Source organism: Falco biarmicus, chromosome 1 (assembly GCF_023638135.1).
Source record: "Falco biarmicus isolate bFalBia1 chromosome 1, bFalBia1.pri, whole genome shotgun sequence".
In the NCBI taxonomy this organism is placed as follows: domain Eukaryota; kingdom Metazoa; phylum Chordata; class Aves; order Falconiformes; family Falconidae; genus Falco; species Falco biarmicus.
Window position 1 is genome coordinate 2,924,180 of NC_079288.1, and position 18,675 is coordinate 2,942,854.

The 18,675-nt window shown below is 45.4% G+C and overlaps 1 protein-coding gene across 3 annotated transcripts in view; it reads left to right on the forward strand.

Moving 5' to 3' along the window:
- The window catches only part of ABCA5 (ATP binding cassette subfamily A member 5), a 34,717-nt gene that overhangs the window by 7,855 nt on the left and 8,187 nt on the right, over positions 1-18,675 (forward strand). For all 3 annotated transcript variants that reach the window (XM_056337026.1, XM_056337008.1, XM_056337017.1), the window contains exons 8-32: positions 767-908; positions 1,646-1,834; positions 2,233-2,380; positions 3,323-3,491; positions 5,040-5,098; positions 5,625-5,735; positions 5,951-6,126; positions 6,563-6,682; positions 7,487-7,625; positions 7,801-7,891; positions 8,125-8,264; positions 9,829-9,948; positions 10,948-11,149; positions 11,398-11,567; positions 12,344-12,477; positions 13,413-13,550; positions 14,200-14,313; positions 14,679-14,849; positions 15,807-15,920; positions 16,171-16,308; positions 16,797-16,871; positions 17,431-17,522; positions 18,050-18,176; positions 18,272-18,389; positions 18,495-18,586. In XM_056337026.1, the coding sequence (XP_056193001.1) occupies positions 767-908; positions 1,646-1,834; positions 2,233-2,380; positions 3,323-3,491; positions 5,040-5,098; positions 5,625-5,735; positions 5,951-6,126; positions 6,563-6,682; positions 7,487-7,625; positions 7,801-7,891; positions 8,125-8,264; positions 9,829-9,948; positions 10,948-11,149; positions 11,398-11,567; positions 12,344-12,477; positions 13,413-13,550; positions 14,200-14,313; positions 14,679-14,849; positions 15,807-15,920; positions 16,171-16,308; positions 16,797-16,871; positions 17,431-17,522; positions 18,050-18,176; positions 18,272-18,389; positions 18,495-18,586 (3,289 nt within the window). The remainder of the gene's footprint in view (positions 1-766; positions 909-1,645; positions 1,835-2,232; positions 2,381-3,322; positions 3,492-5,039; positions 5,099-5,624; positions 5,736-5,950; positions 6,127-6,562; positions 6,683-7,486; positions 7,626-7,800; positions 7,892-8,124; positions 8,265-9,828; positions 9,949-10,947; positions 11,150-11,397; positions 11,568-12,343; positions 12,478-13,412; positions 13,551-14,199; positions 14,314-14,678; positions 14,850-15,806; positions 15,921-16,170; positions 16,309-16,796; positions 16,872-17,430; positions 17,523-18,049; positions 18,177-18,271; positions 18,390-18,494; positions 18,587-18,675) is intronic.

The window sequence follows — 18,675 nt, forward strand, 5'->3', positions numbered from 1 at the left end:
CAAGCTCTTTCTCTGGCAGCCGTTCCCTTTGCTGACGATACGTCCTCGGTGACAAATCTTCTCGAGCCGAGCCCTTCGCACGCAGCGATGGGCCGCTGGCCCCTCTGGCCCCTCGCACATCAGCGCTGAGCATCCCTGCTCTGGAGAAAATCATGTTACTCTTTCCAGTGTGAAATGGGAGCGATGTGCGAAGGCTCGCTGGGAGTGCAGCCCTGAGCAGCCGCTGGATCTGACAGAAGTGTGCTGCTGAGGAAGATGGGTCGTTTTTTACTACCCGTACACAAACCACCCTTGTTTCCTGAGGTCAGAATTGCTCACAGACTTGCAGCTCTGTTGTGAAAAAGAAAAGGGTTTTATTACCCTGCATAGCTACTGGAATGACCAGTGTATTAAATTTTAAATAGAATTTCTTTAATTATTGAAACCTACTGCTCAGTTACGCTCTTTTGGTTATACCAGGGAATTAATTATGCAAGTTAAAAAAAAATAAAATAAAAATCATGAATCATCTAATTGTGTATCTTTTTGATGCTGTGGGTATTGATGTGTGTGCTCTTATGCCTAGAACAATTACAAGGATGTTTATAAGAGCTCTTTTTATTTGGAGACTCTTGTTTTGTTGCAAGCTTGTGCTTTGGTGCAGCTGTCTGGAATATTAAAGAATGGTAGTTTTAGCTATTTGTGTGCGTGGATAATTCCAGCTGGGAATTCATTCACTGGTTTCTTTTCTTTGCCCCCCCCTCCCCCCCCTTCCTTTTGTTCTTAGGCTTTCCTGGGTGCTGCTCTACATGAGTCTGATTTTTGTCATGTCCATTCTGATGGCAGTGATTGCTACGGCTTCTTCCCTCTTTCCCCAGAGCAGTGCCTTTGTGATATTTCTCCTTTTTTTCCTGTATGGAATCTCTTCGGTAAGTATTCCTGGTCTCGTTGAATCCAGCATTCCCATCTCTGGGGTTTTTTTATCCCCTTCCCATCTGATCTTGTTTTCTCTACTACAGGGTTTGGATCAAATGTAGCTTCTGTAGGACTGAGTGGTGGGTGTCTTACCCATCCCGGGGACCACTCTGGTTGGGGTGTTGTATGGTCTTGACCATCGCTAGCAGGAATACCTTTTCCTACTGAGATACCTGAGTTTGTAATTGTCTTTGAACTGAGAACACTGTGCAGCACTGGTCTGAAGTCCAAAACCATGCCCTCTCCTAGACGTTTGCTGTTACTATACAGTGTAATGTTACAACCCAAATTAAAGATCAGAGAATTCATTAATGCAGCCAATTGCTTGTCTGAGTTCATAAGCAACCAGTACAGGAATAGCTCTCTGTTTACTGTCTGTCATTCACGGAAGGTGTACTAACCAGGGTGTACATGCATGCTCAGCCATATGGCTCCTTATTTTTCCTTTACCATATTTTTCAGCGCTCTGTCACCGGCATCTTTGGGAAGTAGGTCCCTCCCAGCAGCCTGTTTGTAAGGCGAGAGTAGCACGTGGGTGAACGCTGTAGTGACTATACCAGGAAAATGATGCAATTATCAGAGGCAAAATTGAAGCGATGTTCTTTCTCCTTCAGTTTTTCTAAGCCCTGTATGATTATTATTTTTTTTAATAGATACCTTTTTTTTTTTCTTCCCCATAATCTGTTCTTAGGTTTTCTTTGCACTGATGCTGACACCTCTATTTAAAAAGTCAAAACATGTGGGTATAGTGGAGTTCTTGGCCACGCTGGCTTTTGGTTTCGTGGGCCTTAACATTGTCCTGCTGGAGGATTTCCCCAAGTCCTTCGTGTGGGTGCTCAGCCCCTTGTGTCAGTGCAGCTTCTTGATCGGCGTCGCGCAGGTGAGTGACCGCCTGCCTCTCCGCTTGCGGCCTCGTCGCGCTCACTTGTCTTGCGTTGCTTTCAAGTAGGTCTTGACGTAGATATTCTTAAATACTCTTCTTTTTTTTTCTTTTATTTTTTTTTCTAATAATCTGTTGACAGCGGGGAAAAAGGCCTGTCTTACTTATCTCCCATGGCAATTTAATACCAAGTAAACTACAGTGTGCCATCAAGCAGCTGTTATTCTTCATGTTTGTTGCTATGATTTCAGTCACTTTTTCATCTCTCTCTCTTTTTTTTTTTTTTTTTTTAAGTTTTTCCTTTTGCTTTTGCTAAGCTTTGCACCGTGTTGTCGTGTCCTCCCAGGCTGGTACCACGCCGGTGTGTAACACCTTCCTCTGTCCGTGTTTGTTGGCAGGTCATGCATCTGGAAGATTATGAAGACGGTGCTACATTTTCAAATCTATATGACGGTCCTTACCCACTCTTTATCTCCCTTATTTTATTGGTGCTGGATAGCATATTTTATCTGCTTGTAGCTGTCTACCTTGATCAGGTTATCCCAGGTACGTTCATTGGGAAAACTGAACCGAGCAGGGCCAGCATCACCGGAGCCCTGAGCCCCCTGAGCTGACCCGGCTGGTGGCAGTTCTCAATTAATTTCTGCTGTGGGGAAAGGAGGTGGTGCTATTTGTAAACACATTTTATGCTGTGACTTGGAATACCTTTAGCTGAAATCATTTATATTCTGTTATAACTACGAGATGTGGGGAAAGGTACTGGCATGTTTGGGATGGATGGCCCTTAGGCACACCAGCTGAACTTTGTTTTGCCCTCTTTCTAGAGGAAAGCCTTTGCAATTTGCTCTTAAGGGTTGAAAATTCAGGACCGCTCTGCCCGTTCCAGACCTTTCCCTGCGACGGCAGTAGTTTAACATGAAATGCAGAATTAAGTTGTTAATCTCGCGACTAATGCCTGGTTAAGCCCTTCAGCTCCCTTTGCCTCTGATCTCTCTGGCTTTATATCGCCTGCGTTTAAGTCACCGTTGTTCGGTGCCGGGGATTTCTCCTGCACAGAGAGATTTGCACATACATTTAAATTGCGAGCAGGTTCCAGCTTTGCTAACTGAGTTGATGGGAACTGTGGCTTAAATGCAGATGATGTAAACTTGGCTGATGGAATCCCTCCGGAATGGGGATGTGGGCTGGCTGCTAGACCTTCAGCAGGGTTTTAGCTATAAAAGATAGAGATCTATATATGCACACACACATATATAAAAAATTACCTATTTAATATCTCCTATTACTGTATGATCTATAAATAAATAATACATATGTATTGAACAGTTATATAGAATATTTATATATCATATACATATATATTAAAATGTTATATATTATTATAATATATATATTATGTTTATTTTTATATATATATATATTAAAAAAAAAGCTGAAGAGTATCCACAGCTACTGTTAAGAAATTGTCTTTTTCCCTGTATTCTCCAGGGGAGTTTGGACTACGCCGCACACCGTTCTTCTTCATGAAGCCCTCGTTTTGGTCGAAGCACAGAAAAAACTACAAAGAGCTGTACGAGAGCAGCGTCAATGGCAGTCTGAGTTTCAGTGAGATAGTGGAACCCGTGCCCTCCGAATTTCAGGGGAAAGAAGCCATCAGGTACAAGCCCTGCCCTGCCCCACCTGCCGATTAGCAGGTCGCCTGGGTCCCTGACATGTTTTGATGTGCAATTTGAAAATCGCTCTGAGTTCTCCAGGCGCTGGATTCAAATAGCATATGGTATGCATTGCAGGGTCCTCCGCACGGCTAGTTTCCATTTTCAGTGAAGCCCCATCATCAGTGACATGGATGCTCTCCAAGGATAAATCGCTGGGCTTAAAGGCAGGGTTTGTTTGTGGATTGTATTCCTTCGGCTGGAGTCCTCTCAAACCCGGCCGGTTTTCCATTCCCTCAGTTTCGCTGAGGCCACGAGAGGTGTAAGCGGTTGCAGATGTTGAAACGCCTACTCTTCTGGGAAGGTTTAGTTTCTGGTAACACACATTTTTGAGGAGAGAAAGCTGAATTCTAAGTTTGTGTGGAGGCTGTTGTGTTCTCCATAGACCAGAGTGGTTTTCCCCAGCTGCCATACATAAGAGGGTAAACCGAAACTGAAAAATAGATGTCCATGCTGTCATCTTCCATGCTGTGTTTTGTGTCACCTGTTGTCTTGCATCTGGACTGTCATGTGTTTTCGGAGTTCCTCAGATACTATTTTCAGTATCTTCCTTGTAGCCCTTGTTGCCATCATTTTCCAGTGGCACAGCCTGATACGCGTAGGGGAACTCAGCAGCTTCACTCCTCCTGCTTGGCTCCACTAGCCTCAAATGGATGTTTGGGGTTAGTGACCAGAATGAATCTTGTGTTGTCCATGCTGTCCATGTCTCTTTGAGCATCTGCCATAGGTTGAAGGATCCGGTTCTAATCCTGACGTTCACGTGAGAACATTGTGGCCATTTTTGCATTATTCATCTACCCTGGACTCTTTCCATAGCATCCCTCCACCAGCTCACCATCATTTTTGCACTGTTTTGTCATCTTTACATCTACAGGTTTTGTTTTCTTTCATACCCGGTTCTTCTCCCCTCATTCCCACCTGTAATCCACTGTCCATCCTCGCTTTCAGGGTGGCCAGGCTTCCAAAACCCATCCTTCAAATAAACTGGTTGGTTTTTTCATTTTGAAAAACGATGGGGCCAGAGGGATGGTTTTTACCCTTCTTGGAGAGAAAGATACCTGCTTGCTTTTCCCTAATTTTGATCAAGGGCTGTCTGTAATCACATCTTTGGAGTCTCTTCTACCCACGTCTCTTTTCCGTCTGGCATCTGTTGAGTCTTCTGCTGTTCTGTGAAATTACTGGGGAGTAGCCATTCCCTTTCCTAGCTTGGGAAAACCTCTAGTGTGTTGTTCAAGAACACAGATTTGAAATAATTCAGTCTGTCATCATAGGAAATGCCCTAGAAAGTGACCAGAAAATGCTTTCTGATGGCCAGGGTGGAGATGCACCGAGTTCTGTGGCAAGGTGGCCTGTCTCTTGCCTTCATGGGTCTTTAATGTGCCTAGTGCAACCTTAGTATGGTTGTCTTGTTGTGACTGTTGCCAAGTGTTGATCATTCAAAATGACATACAAAGATCCTCAAATAGTTTATAAAATGACGTGTCTTCTTTCAGAATCAGCTGTGTTCAGAAAACATTCAGAAAAAAGGGGGAAACTGTGGAGGCTCTCAGAAGTAAGAACATTTTAGCTTTTTAGCTGCTTATCAGATGCAGAGGAGCAATAGCTGGATTGTTGAGTGACTTTTTTTTGTTTCGGTTTGGGCTTTTTGGTTTATTTTAGTGGGGTGGGGCCTTGGAGCATGAATGCCAGATGTGCTTGTGTGTGTCTTTTTGCCAAAGCGGTGAGAGTAAACTTGTATCAAATGGTACCCCAAAAGAGGAGCCTTCCCATCACAAGAAAACCTGCTGACACCGGCCCCGTTACTCCTCCTGCGCCCGTGTTAGTAGTGATATGATCTTCCCTGCCCCGTCTCCCTAATGTTTTCATCTCGTTTCCCCGTGTGGCGTTTAACGCAGCCCCCAGCCGGTGCAGGGCCCCCCAGCCCCAGGGCGCGGAGGTAAGGCGTCCCTCCGAGCCAGCGCGGATGCATACCCCATATGTTAGTATTTGAATTTACCTCTGTGCTAGGAGCTGGCTCTGGGCGCCACCAGCCCATCGCTAACATCTCCTCTCTCTCTTGCACCTGCCTCGGGGACCAGATTTGTCCTTCGACATCTACGAAGGGCAGATCACGGCTCTGCTGGGGCACAGCGGCACCGGGAAGACGACGCTGATGAACATCCTTTGCGGGCTGTGTCCGCCGACTGACGGTGAGCTCCTCCACTCTTAGCAGGCTTTGAGTACCCTGCTTTTGATAAACCAAAGCCGTTAGCCTTTATGGTTGTTCCGGGATGCACTGAATTTTTCTCTGGATAGGGTCTGGAAAGAGTCTGCTTTAGATCCACATCCTTGTTATCCTGCTCTCTGGCTGTAAAAAAACCTCTTGGCTGATGGCTCCTGTGTTTGTTTTGTTTTGTTTTTTAAGGGTTCGTCTCTGTCTATGGGCACAAAGTCTCCGAGATCGATGAAATGCTTGAAGTGCGACAGATAGCCGGGGTGTGCCCTCAGTCCGACATACACTTTGATATATTGACTGTGGAGGAGAATCTCTCCATATTCGCTGCAATTAAAGGAATCCCTCAGAATGATTTGATACAAGAGGTAAGTCAGCTGGGCACAGACGTTATCTTACCTGATCGTTTTGAACCAGTAAGGCAAAACACCCTTACGTTACACCGGTATTTCCTTAAGGCAAGTTTGCAGGGAAATGCTGCTTTACAGTACAGTCGACAAAGAGGTGCAGACAGATACTTGTACAAGAATAAACTCTCAGTTTTTCCTATGAAACTAAAATGCTCATGAAACATTTTAAATCCTAGTGTTTGTGTTCAAGCATAGACACCTTTTAACTTCAGGTTTGCTGGAGCTAAAGACCCTACTGTTGATGTACCGGCTGGTTTGCAGGGTGCACAGTTCAGATACAGGATACACGGGGAATTAGGAGCAGTTCATTTGACTGTTGGTTATTAATAATCTTGTTTAAAAAATCTGCTTTTTTAAAAAAAAAAATAAATGTGCTTTTTCTTATGTTTTGAAGGTGCAGAAGGTGTTGCTGGATTTGGATATGCAGCCCATCAGAGACAATCAAGCTAAAAAATTAAGCGGGGGGCAGAAGAGGCGGCTGTCGGTGGGAGTTGCTGTTCTTGGGAACCCAAAGGTGCGAGCGATGGAGACAAACCTGACTTGCTGTCACTAACACACCCAAGGGTTGATGTCTCTTGTCAAAACCGACTAATAATACGTAAGATGCAGAAATTGTTCCTTTGAGTATCTGTCTCTTTTTTTTTTTTTTTTTTTTTCTTCATTTGTGGTTTTAAAAATACCACTTCAACAGCTCAGCCTTTATGCTGGGGGATGCTAATGGCTTAGGTAGTGGCAGTAGCTCTGGGTTTCATCTCTCTGTGAAACCACAGCGTGACAGGTTTGATGTCATTTCTGGCAGGTGACATTTAGTCCCCAGCAGTGAACCTGTTGGAGACGTTCCTCGCAAAGCTGTCCAGGCACTTGGCACGGGGCTGTGGACGGAGAGTGCTTTTGTGTTACAGATCTGTTATTGGTGCCCTGTAAGAACGGTGGCTGCTTTGAGATCTGTGTTTAAAAATGGTGTGTATGACAGTCCACCGGGACTTGAATATAATAACATGTGTGTGTATTTAATCATCCCTTAATAGATGGACTGCAGCCGTAGCTAAACATAATTGTATCAGAAACGGAATGAAAGAGACGATGGCATTAACTTACTATGTGATTTTTCCATTTGTTGGAAGAGGAGATGAATTTATTCAAAGCACAGTGAAGACAGCTGCCTTGCTTACGCTAGGATGTTTCCTGCATGTTTTCGAGGACTAATTAGCAGGCTTCAAACAAGAAGCCCTGTATCTGTTACTTGGGTAGGATTTCCCACGGTTGATTCCTTGCATGCGGATATGGCTTTGCAAACGCTTCCTGGTTTTTCCCAAAGGTCTTGTTGCTGGATGAGCCGACTGCGGGTATGGATCCGTGTTCGCGGCACATCGTCTGGAACCTTCTGAAAAACAGGAAAGCGAATCGTGTGACCGTTTTCAGTACCCACTTCATGGACGAGGCAGATATCCTCGCCGGTGAGTGCCCTGGGTACCGGCCGGGGGGCAGAGGCAGAACAGCAGCAGCAGCCACGGAGCAGAAAGTGATGCTGCTCTAACGGTGGAATACAGCTTTGTTTGAAATACATAGTTGGGGTTTGAAACAAACTGACAATTGTGTGATTCAGAGGGCCTTCTTGATTTTTGTTTCTAGATCGTAAAGCTGTGATTTCTCAAGGGATGTTAAAATGCCTTGGATCTTCTCTCTTTCTCAAAAGCAAATGGGGAATTGGCTACCGCTTGAGGTATTCTTTTTCTGTGGTATCTTCTATGTGACATGATGTCTCTTTTTTTTTTTTTTTTTTTTTTAATTGTTTTCTGTTTAAAATCTATAAGATAGCACCCCCTGGCCCCCAAAAAAATCCTTTCATCATGTTTGTGCTGAAGGTTTGCCGCTCTGCAGGCTGGTAGTTCCGATGTGGGTGTAAGGAGAAAAGCAAGCTTTAAAACCCCAATTGCTCATCATGTGTTTTCTCAGTATGCACATCGATGCCTATTGCAACACGGAAGCTACAACTTCGCTGATAAGACAGCACATACCTGCGGCCAGCCTGATCCAGGAGAACGACGAGCAGCTCGTGTACACCTTGCCGCTCAGGGACATGGACAAGTTTGCAGGTATCGATGTTTGGGTTGCTCTGCAGGGCTGAACAGTTGCAGAAGAGAAATCCTTCAAGCATGGCCACAGCCTGCAATTCTTGTTAAATTGTCACTTCTTTTTTGTGGTTTATATATATAAATACATATATATAAAATATATATAAATATATACATGTATTTTTTAATATATATATATATATGAGAAAAAACCCATTGGTTGGCTGATTTGTCTGCCGCTCAGTCAGCGAGGTCTCTTCCAAGGGGGCTGCGGTGTGTTTAGAGGGACGTGGTACCCGACAGCAAGTGCTGGGGAGGTGCCTTTATTTAGCAGAAGGGTGAAGAGACCCTTTCGCCTGAGAATCCCCTCGTCCTGAAGAAGCATCCTCTTACCACAGAGCATTTTAATGGGGAGGGCTGCCCTCCAGAGAGCCTCAAGTCCTACAAAAATCAATCCCCCTTGTGACCTGTGTAGAGCCTTGTGTCGCTGCCTTGAAATTCACTGGCAAGAGGGAGCGCAGAACAGATGTGTTGATTTCACTAGATGGCAGCAATTATCTGATCAGCCCTATACAGGGCTCCTTGTTTACCTCCCAGGAAAAAAATGGAAGAAACAGTGTGTCCTTTGCGCTGTGTGGAAAGCTAGGGGAGAATCAATACTGATGTGAAAATGCAGCTCATATTCCATAAATGGTTTTTCCCCTTTGCATTTAACCAGTTAATAATTTATTAGTTTTACCTTTAGCAGCCACTGCGTGTACTTTTGAAAAACAGACGTCTTTATGCAAGAATGAATCCATTCCCCCAAACTGTTTTAAGGAGGAGCTGAGGTCGGGAATATGCCTCAGCCACTGGAGCAGAAGTTGTGGATCTGATAAGCATCATCGGGTATCAACTGCTCTTCCCATTTTACGCAACTGCATTTTCCTTCAGTGTGACCTTGGCTCTGAAGCTCCTCATTTTGTCAAGTCCTTCACTTCATAGGATTGACAGGAGCCTGATAGTATTTTTATCCAAAGGTGCTAAGAAGTGCTCTCACTCTGAGCATCATTTTGGTTCTTCAACCTATGCATGCTGTCCAGGTTCTCCTGCCCGGTTAAGCTGGCTTTACTGAATCTGGGTATTTATTTTTTTATATATGAAAAAATATAAAATCACTGAGTGGTTTTATTTGTAAAATCTCTTTGTGCCTGGGCAGGGATCTAGGTAGGACGAGCTGTCCTGCAGTCCCTGTGGGTGATGTTTCCAGGAAAAGGGGCTCTTGCAGCTAGCTGGGAGGCAGTTCTGAGCCCAGGAGCTTTAGGATGCTGAGGTGGTTTTCATAAACACTACAGCGTTGGGAAAACATGCCCCGTCTCCCATACCCGACCACAGAGGTTGAAGTTTTGTGCTAAAAGGAGCTTATCCCTCCCTTGGTCCTCAAGCCATGACCTGTGTCTTTGTAATTAAGCGACCATATTTACACGTTACCAGCTCATTCCTACCATGCAGAAGGCTTTAGGGATGCCTCTGATGTGCTTGAAGATCTCTCGGGGGGTGATGTAACCCTGTTTCAGAGCAACCACTCTTTCCCTTCTGTCTCTAGGCTTGTTTTCTGACCTGGATATTCATTCCCACTTGGGCGTTATCACGTACGGCGTTTCCATGACGACGCTGGAGGATGTCTATCTGAAGCTGGAAGTTGAGGCAGAGATTGATCAAGCAGGTGGGGTGGCCTGTGGCTGGCTTCCTGGTTCCCTCCTATTTGATTTAGTCTTAATTAGCGTAGAACTGTCCACGCCACATCAGTGCCAGCAAGAGTTTTGCTATGAAGGTAAATTATATAAAAAAATCCTCTCGTGGAGCACTGCACCCAGCAGTGTGGGGCCCCTTCGGTCTCACGGCATTCCAGGCTTTTGAAATATTTAACATGAAAAAGCAGTGAGCCGAGCGGGGAGTGACTCTGGGAGGATCCAGGGGAAAAGCTTTTTACTGGCTCTCTCTGCATCCATTAATTTTTCATCCAGTGTACTTACATCGTAATTCCTTTGCTTTGCAGTTGCACTTTTTCTGGCTGGCTTTTAAAAATGTACTTTGTTTTCCTAATGGAGCTTACTTTAGAGAAATTGTAAACGCAGTGTATAAAATTTATTCCCAACTTTCTGCACAAACAGTATTAGCAGCCTGCGCTTAAGGCTGAAATAGCTGTTGTTGCTCTTCCCCTCCTTTCAGTTAACTTTCAACTCAAGTGAAAAGTTGGGACTGCTTAATATTACTCCAGAATTAACCAGTTGTTCTTTTGATGTCAACTTCGAATGGTTTAAGCCATCTTGATCTCTTTAGAGCTTTCTGTGTGATACAGACGAGTAAACTGTCCTGCTCTGCAGGGTCTCTGCGTGGGTATGAGAGTTTAACAGCTCAGTGTACTGGGATGGAATAGTACGGGCACGTACGTAGGGCAGCGGTGTGAAACCGGGGCAGGTCTGCACCTTTTGAGTGGCAGAAATTTCTACCATCTGCCTTCAGTGCCCGCTGTGCGTGTGGTTCAGGGCTCGGGGGTAGCCCAGTGTCATTGACCTTGGGGCTGAGAGGGTGGGCTGGGGTGGCTGACGCAGTAGCGAGGGGAAGGAGTTGCTGGCCACCCAGCCTTCTCCAGCCCTGCCGTTTCAAATCGCATAGCTCTGTCGGAGCATCGGGTTCATAGTTCTGCTCTCTTCTCTTTCAGATTATAGCGTGTTCAATTCCCAGCAAGTGCAGGATGAAATGGATACAAAATCCCTCGACGACATGGAGCAGAGCCTGCTGATGCTCTCGGAGACGAAGGTGCCGGCGATGAGCAACACGGCCCTCTGGAAGAAGCAGGTTTCCACCATAGCGAAAGTTCATTTCCTTAGTCTCAAGCGGGAAAATAAATGCGTGAGAGTGATGTAAGTATCGGGGCTTTCTCCTTTGTATACAAAATCCTCAAAACCTATTTGAATGAAACCAGAGAGGCAGGATGCAATTAATTTTTCTCCCATAGTTGCATTTAAAATATAAGAAGCATGAAGCTGTCTGTTACTGTTGAATACATGCTTTTTGGGGGGAGAGGGAGATGTTGTTTTAATATCATGTACATAAACTGCATTGGCTTCTGCTGAATTTTAATAAACCCGAAACTTTTTATTTCTTCCAGGTTGTTGCTTTTTCTGATTTTTCTTATCGTTCAGATTTTATTGTTTTTCATACACCACATCATCAAAAATTCTGTAGCTGCTATCAAACTTTCCCCAGATTTGTACTTGCTGAAGCCCGGAGAGAACTATCACAAGTACAGGAGTCGTCTGCTGCTGCAGAACTCCACAGGTAGGGGAGCAGGGATGCTGCGCGGGGCAGCTCCTGTCTCCAGCTCTCTTTAACGCAGCATGTCACGTGGTGGGGAAGGATGGTGTGTGATGCTTTTGGGACTGGGGTCAAACTTTTTCCTTGGAATTAACCCAGATGAAGAGTTTCTAAGTACCCAGAGGTGGCAGAGAGTGAGCATCCTTCATGCCACGGCTGGTAGCCTTGTGCTCGCTCTGTTGTAAGATGGCCCCTGTGAGGGAGCTGGCCGGACAGACATTTAGATACATCAAGATTAAAATCCTGTTACGAAGCATTTTGGAAAATGCCATTTTGTTTCCACTTAGGATGCTTTAAAAGCGCGTAGCAGCAATCCAGGCAATAGAAATGAGTGTCTATTTGAGCTATCGGGGAATTTGTGCTTAATACAACTTAATTTCTCTGGGTGCCGTGTCGCAGTGCCGCTGGTTTCCAGCTTTCTTGGCTAATTCTCCGTTCAGCTGAAACTTTGAGTATCCTGATAACGCTTGTTGGCAGCTCCACTTCCTCAGTGCTGCATTTGACTTGCACAAATTAGTTGGAGAAAATAACTAAAAAAACTTTCTTGAGTTCTTTGGAGGTGGTTGAGTGGGAAGCAAAAAAAAAAAAAAAAAAGTCATTCCTGTTGTTCAAAGTAGCCGAGAACTCTTTGGGCATGATCTTTCATCGTAGGGTTGTATCAGTGAGGAAACGCGTCAATAATTTTGTGTAAATACTCCCAGCTGATGGTAAGTGATCATGTTTTCTCTGTCTTACACCAGAATCGGATATCGATGACATTGTCCGCTCTCTTGGGAGCATGAACATACTCCTGGAGATGTTCAATGACAGCGATTACATCGCAGCTGCACCTCACAGCGCAGCTCTGAACGTGCTGGACCCTGAGGGCAGGCAGGTAGGACGGACAGACTGGCGCAGCCGCATCCCTCGGGAGCAGGCACGCCGCCGGGCAGGGCTGGTGGTGCCGTACTCCTGCCTGAAAGGCACCGATTGAGGTATAGAATCAAATGGTGCCATGTACTATTGCTTATACAATAAGCCTGCAAAAAGGACTTGTATTGACAGGATGGAAACGTTATCAAAATAACTGTTTTTCCATAACGATAATTATGGTAGGCTAATAAAACTTCCATCCCCCTTTCCTGCCCACAAGGATACAAAAACCCAAGGGAAATATTGTACCTCGCAAGAGACCTGGCATAGGAATTTATTTTTTTTTATTATTATTTACGTACACTAGCTGAATTACCCAGTTTGACAGAAGTATATAATTCCAGGGTGCTCTCATGCGTAAAGAAAAATGAGTTTCTGGGATTGTAGGTGTTCGTTTCAGTGTGGCCGCTGCAGGAGTGTCAGAAAGATGTGTGCGTGGGGGTCGTATTTAATCTCCAGCAAAGGAACCGCTCTGCAAAATGCCAGCTCTGTCTCTTGTTCCCATTTTTATTCATTGCAAACTGTTAATATTAGGGTGACTGTGCAGCCCTTAGCCAATGCGAATTTTTGCCTGTCTGGTTTTTAAATGCATTAGCAGGAACATACGAGTGCGGGTCACTGTGTTTTGTTGTTCAGACTGTGATTGTCTGGAGCGTCGTTTGTCATAGCATTGCAGTTGCGCAAAACATTCTGGGAATTTATTCCAAATAATTTCTTCTCTGTGAACACGACTGTTCTCCTGAACTAGGCTACACGTTATAGCCACCGTGAGCTGCCCAGAGTTCTTTATGCAGAGATTTTCCTCGCTTTGCGGTTAAATCAAGCCCATAGGAGAGCCCTCGCAGGGTATTGCCCTTCGTGCAGAAGAATTAATGTGGTGTATACTTTCCTCTCCAGAACTATGTTTTCGCGGTCATATTCAACAGTACCATGGTGCATTCGCTGCCGGTTTTGATGAATATTGTCAGCAACCTACTGCTGCGCAGTTTAAACGTGACGGAGAGCATCCAGATCTGGAGCAACCCCTTCGTGCAGGTGAGCAGCACCTGTGGCTGCAGCGGGGCAAAACCCACCCTTAACCACGGGGTGGGTGGCAGAGCATCCCTGGGGGGAGAGGGAGGGGGCAAAACCACGCCGTAAACAAAGGGAGAAGCTGTGGGGACTGGCTGCAGCACCGAAGGCTGCGCTCTGCACCGCGCTGTCGGGAAGGATTGGGCCTCAGTAGGCAAACCCCGTGGAGTAAGTCCTTGGTGGTGTGGTATGGATGCTTGCAGAATGTAAGAGGATGTGAAAGGTGCTGTGATTTTGCCCTGCAGCTTGTGGAAGTGGAGGAAAAAAGGGCTTGGAACGAGGGTGTCCTGTTGGGAATTTGTTATGGGTTTGTTGCGGGTTACCTGCAATTGTCGGAGGCTGAGCGCGGGGATGCGGGAGGTCCACTGCCTCCCGTGCAGCTGGGGTGGTCTTGAGGAGAGGAGAGGACCTCCTGCAGGAGATAACTGCTGCAGGAGTTGATTAGAAACATAAATACTCCAAAACCTCCTGTGGGTATTTTCCTTTATGCTGCAGCTCAGATGATCTTGAGATAGACAGGACACATGTTTTAGCATTTACAGTCACGTTCCAATTCTGAGTGGTTTTTGGTCACGCACATTCTGGCATTGAAGCCATCTGATTTATATTTCAGAACCTTCCAGACACAATTTTCAGACTGGAGATCTATTTTGAAGCTGTGTTACTGGGAATCATTATTACCGGAATGCCACCCTATTTTGCCATGGACAACGCAGAAAACCATAAGGTAAACTCCCAGGTGTTGATTTAGAAACTGCACAAGAACGTGAAAACCTTGGGATTTGGGGGGGAAATCGAGAGAGGTGTTTCAAACGGTGTCTTTTACCATGAAAGGCAGCGTGGATGTGACTGCTGTTTGCTGCCTGGGGTAGAGCAGGTTTGGGAAAAGCCCTTTTGCTTTCCATGGAAAGGCGCTTTGCTCCTGCGGTGGCTAAAATCAGCAATAACCAGGTAACGTGCTGGTGCCACATCAGTGTAAAAGCAGTGTGTTAGAGGGAAAACCGAGATCCTGCTTGCACACCGAGGCAGATTAACACAGTATTAATTTTAATAAATCTTTTATTAACATTGCATTTTCTTTTCCTGCTGCAGATCAAAGCGTACACGCAGCTGAAGATAGCGGGGCTTTATCCCTCCGCTTACTGGACTGGCCAAGCCGTTGTCGACCTCCCGCTGTTTTTCTCCATCCTCGTCCTGATGATCGGCAGCCTCTTCGCCTTTCATTACGGCGTTTATTTTTACGTGGGCAAGTTCCTCGCTGTGGTGAGTGTGGTGAGGCCAGGAGCACCGGGGGGATGTGAGAGCATGGTTAGGTTGTTTTCTACAAGTGTTTTATTTTCCTTAGATGGTTCAGCAGATTTTTTCCAGCCAATATACGTGGAAAGTGCCTAATTGAGGCTGCTGGTGCAGAGGCACTAGTCAGGCTGCACCAAAGGCAAAATAGTACGAGTTTTCATGGGGAAAAATATATGCAAATTTTGGAGTTTCGTTCAGAACTGGAATAAAATGGAGCTTAAAAATAGCAGGATCTTCCGAGGAAATGCTCCATCCTTTTTTGCCCTGCTCGCTCAGCCTGCTTTGTGCTCTTCACTGCCGATTGATATTTGCTCCTTTTGTATCAGCGTGCTGCTAACGACAAGGGTACAGTGACTTTGAGCACAGGCCGGCTCCACAATGAATTGCAGCATGTGATTAAATCAAAGACACTGCAAGTCTTCATGTCTTTTATATTCAGAGCGGGCTTCCCCGAGATATTGGCTGTAATTGAGAGGAATCATATTTTCCTAGCTGCTTTCCCAGAAGCTCTGAGTTAATCGGGTTTGGGATGTGACCGTCGTGCTGCAGGGCTAGTTTTCTGCCAGTGCATCTACTTTTATTTTAGTTTCTGTGAAAATGCTGAGGCTGAAAGGGGAATTTCTAGTATCTGCCAAAATCTTCAGGTCGACATTTATGGGAGCCTGTGGTGTTTTTTTTTAAAAAAAGGGGGGAAATGGTTTAAAGGAAGCTAGGAGACGTTCCTTCCTATCCACATACTCTTTTATTTGTGTCTTTAATAGTATATGCTGTATATACCAAGGTGGCAAAACATCAAATTAAGTTACAAAAATGAATGCAGAGTTACGTAGCGCACCTGAAGTATTTCCAGTTGATACTTACGCAAAAAATTCACCCCTGGGTTCTTGCTGTACATTTCCTGAGAAACCTTTCCTATCTCCGCAGATTTTTTGCCTGATCGGTTATGTCCCGTCAGTCGTGCTCTTCACTTACGTTGTCTCCTTCACATTTAAAAAAGTCCAGAATACGAAAGAATTTTGGTCATTTATATTTTCAGTGGTGAGTCATTTTATCTTGATGTTGGTTAGCTAGGGAGGCTGGTTATCCACAACAGGCTTCTCGGTTATTTTTATTTAACTGCGTGTCCTTAATGCACGAGAAATTTGAAACGTTTACCATCATCTCTGTATTACTGCCATATCCTACGTGATAAAAGCTTTTAAAAAATGTGCCTCAAATTAGATAACTTATGCTTAGAGAGTCTGAACTGCATGAAAATGGACTTTTTTTTCCCTTTTCTTTTGTACAGACGGCCTTGCTCTGTACAGTTGTCACTGAAGTGGCCTTTTTTCTGGACTTTTACCTGGTAACCACCATCCTGCATTACGTCTTCTCCATCTTCATTCCTATTTATCCCCTTATTGGCTGTCTGATTTCTTTTATAAAGGTAAGGGGACACAGGACATCCTCTCCAGAACACTTGTAGGTGGTTGGGATGGAGTGTTAATGATAGCGGGGCAGTGCTTCGGTGCCTGGTGGTGTAACACCATCCATAGCCGTTTAACACGTGAAAAATAGCAACTGCTGGTGACAAGTCACCTTTTTCCTGTAAGCAAAGTGTTGCAGTTAAAATAAGGAAAGAAGCAAGTCTTCCATTAAATACCTAAAGGAAAACCATACATGTCTCAGCCTGTGGGCTGAGCCACCCCAGTGATGGGCGAGTTGGGAGTTGGTGGCGTTAAACCGGGAGCAGCCCCCGGGACTTCAGTGGAGTTTTCCTGGTGTCAGACTTGCACAGGCAGGGTCTCTGCAGACCCTCTCAAAGCGCTGGAGCGACATAACTTACCTGACCGATCCGAGGTGGAAGCACGGTGCAGAATACGCGCTCTCCGGTGGGTGCTGGGGTACCTGAACGTGGGGTTTCTGCGTTGTCAGGTCTCGTGGAAAGGCAAGGAAAAGAACGGAGGATACTACGACCCCTGGGACCGGCTCCTGGTAGCAGTTGTAGCTGTAAGCACGGTTATTTGATTATCTGCCGTATTTGCTGTAGAGAACTGCTGATTCCTGCTGGGAGGCCCCTTCTGTTCAGGCATCTTTATTAATAAAGATTGGATGTAATGCTGAGCATCGCTGGAGCCTGCAGCTTTTGCAGCCTGTTGCAGCACGAACAGTCTCAGTAGAGCTGCTGTGCCTGCCAGCTCGACATCTGCTGCTTCAATGGTCTTATTAACGATGCTAATGTTAAATTCCGATTATTATGGGAGTCAGTGCTGATGGAGCAAGAGCTCCAGAGCAGGGGACAGTCCCTTCTCCTTCCAAAACACCCAAATAATTATCATTAAATTAAAGCAGACTCCGGTTGTGCATCCTCAGTGTCAACCCACTGAGCAGCAGCGAATTATATATTTCATCTTTGCGGATACATCAGCACTTCTGTGGTGGTGAGGAGCTGGAGCTTCTTGTCACTCATCAGACTGGTGGGATCACCTGCAGGGTCACCTATAGGATCAGCAGCCTTGGAGGGGCTGGCAGCGCTCCAAGTAACCAGAACTGTATTTGTCTGTTTTAGCCCTATTTGCAGTGTGTTGTGTGGCTCTTGCTGCTGCGATGTTTTGAGCTGAAGAATGGAGGGAGGACAGTTAGAGAGGATCCGTTTTTCAGGTGTGTCTCTGTTGAATAGACTTCTAAAAAGTAATAGTCCAAAGAAGCTGTTTTTCGAAGTGACGCTGATGATGAAACTGGAGTATGCAGCCTACAGCTTTGGGGATACTGCAGAAAATAAAACACCTTTAGTTACATCCCATCCCAAGTTGCTAAAGAATTTGTTCTCCTGAGTTCAGTTTTCTAAAATTCAGTCACTGACGTGCAGAAACAGGTTTTGCACTTCCTTTTAAGTTATAACGGTGTAAAATTGTGACTTTGGTAAGATCATCCCCTATATAAAAATAGGGGAGCTTCCTTTCCCATTGCATGGCTGGGGATGCTGTGCCCCGGCAGAGAGCTCAGTGGGAAGGTGACATAGTTGCTGTCACTGGCAGCTCTTTCTGCTCCTTTGGGGCTTCTCCGACATGCCGCAGAAACATGTTACTCCAGGATTCAGCAGGCGCAAATGGTTTCTGCATCGAAGCGGTGAGCGAATCTCAGCTGAATGCCGAGCAGAGGCATCACGTTGTTTTCTTCCCCCTTAGAAAATGTTCTACAAAAGCCAAAACCTGGAAGTTCCCGGATGTCCCGCATGACAAGAACGAAGATGGAGACGTGAAGGCGGAGAGGCTGCGAGTCCAAGAGATACTGAGCAATCCCAAAAGCGAGGAGGTAACGCTGTGCGCCCCCGGGCACTCCCCGGACCCCAGGTGTGAAGGGCTCCCAGAGCCACTGGGATCTGCAGCCGCTTCTCTCTTCCCTACTAGATGCCAGCGATCCTGGTCAGCAGCTTGCACAAAGAGTTTGATGAAAGAAAGGAATTTCTTCTGGGGAGAAAAATAAAGAAAGTGGCAACGAAACATGTTTCTCTCTGCGTGAAAAAGGGTTGGAGTTCAATTACTTGCTGTTGGGCTGTTTTATTTACAAAAGCAACTCTTGGGTCTGTTTATCTGACCTCATGAGCCGTGTTTTGTGTCGTCCTTTCTTTAGGAGAAATACTGGGTTTGTTAGGACCCAACGGAGCTGGCAAAAGCACGTTAATTAATATGCTCGTTGGAGAGATTGAGCCAACCAGTGGGCAAGTACGTTACGTGCTACAAGCTAAATAGAAAACAAATCTATTATTTAAATTTTTATCATTATTATTGCAAGTGTTCCCAAGTGTTTCTTG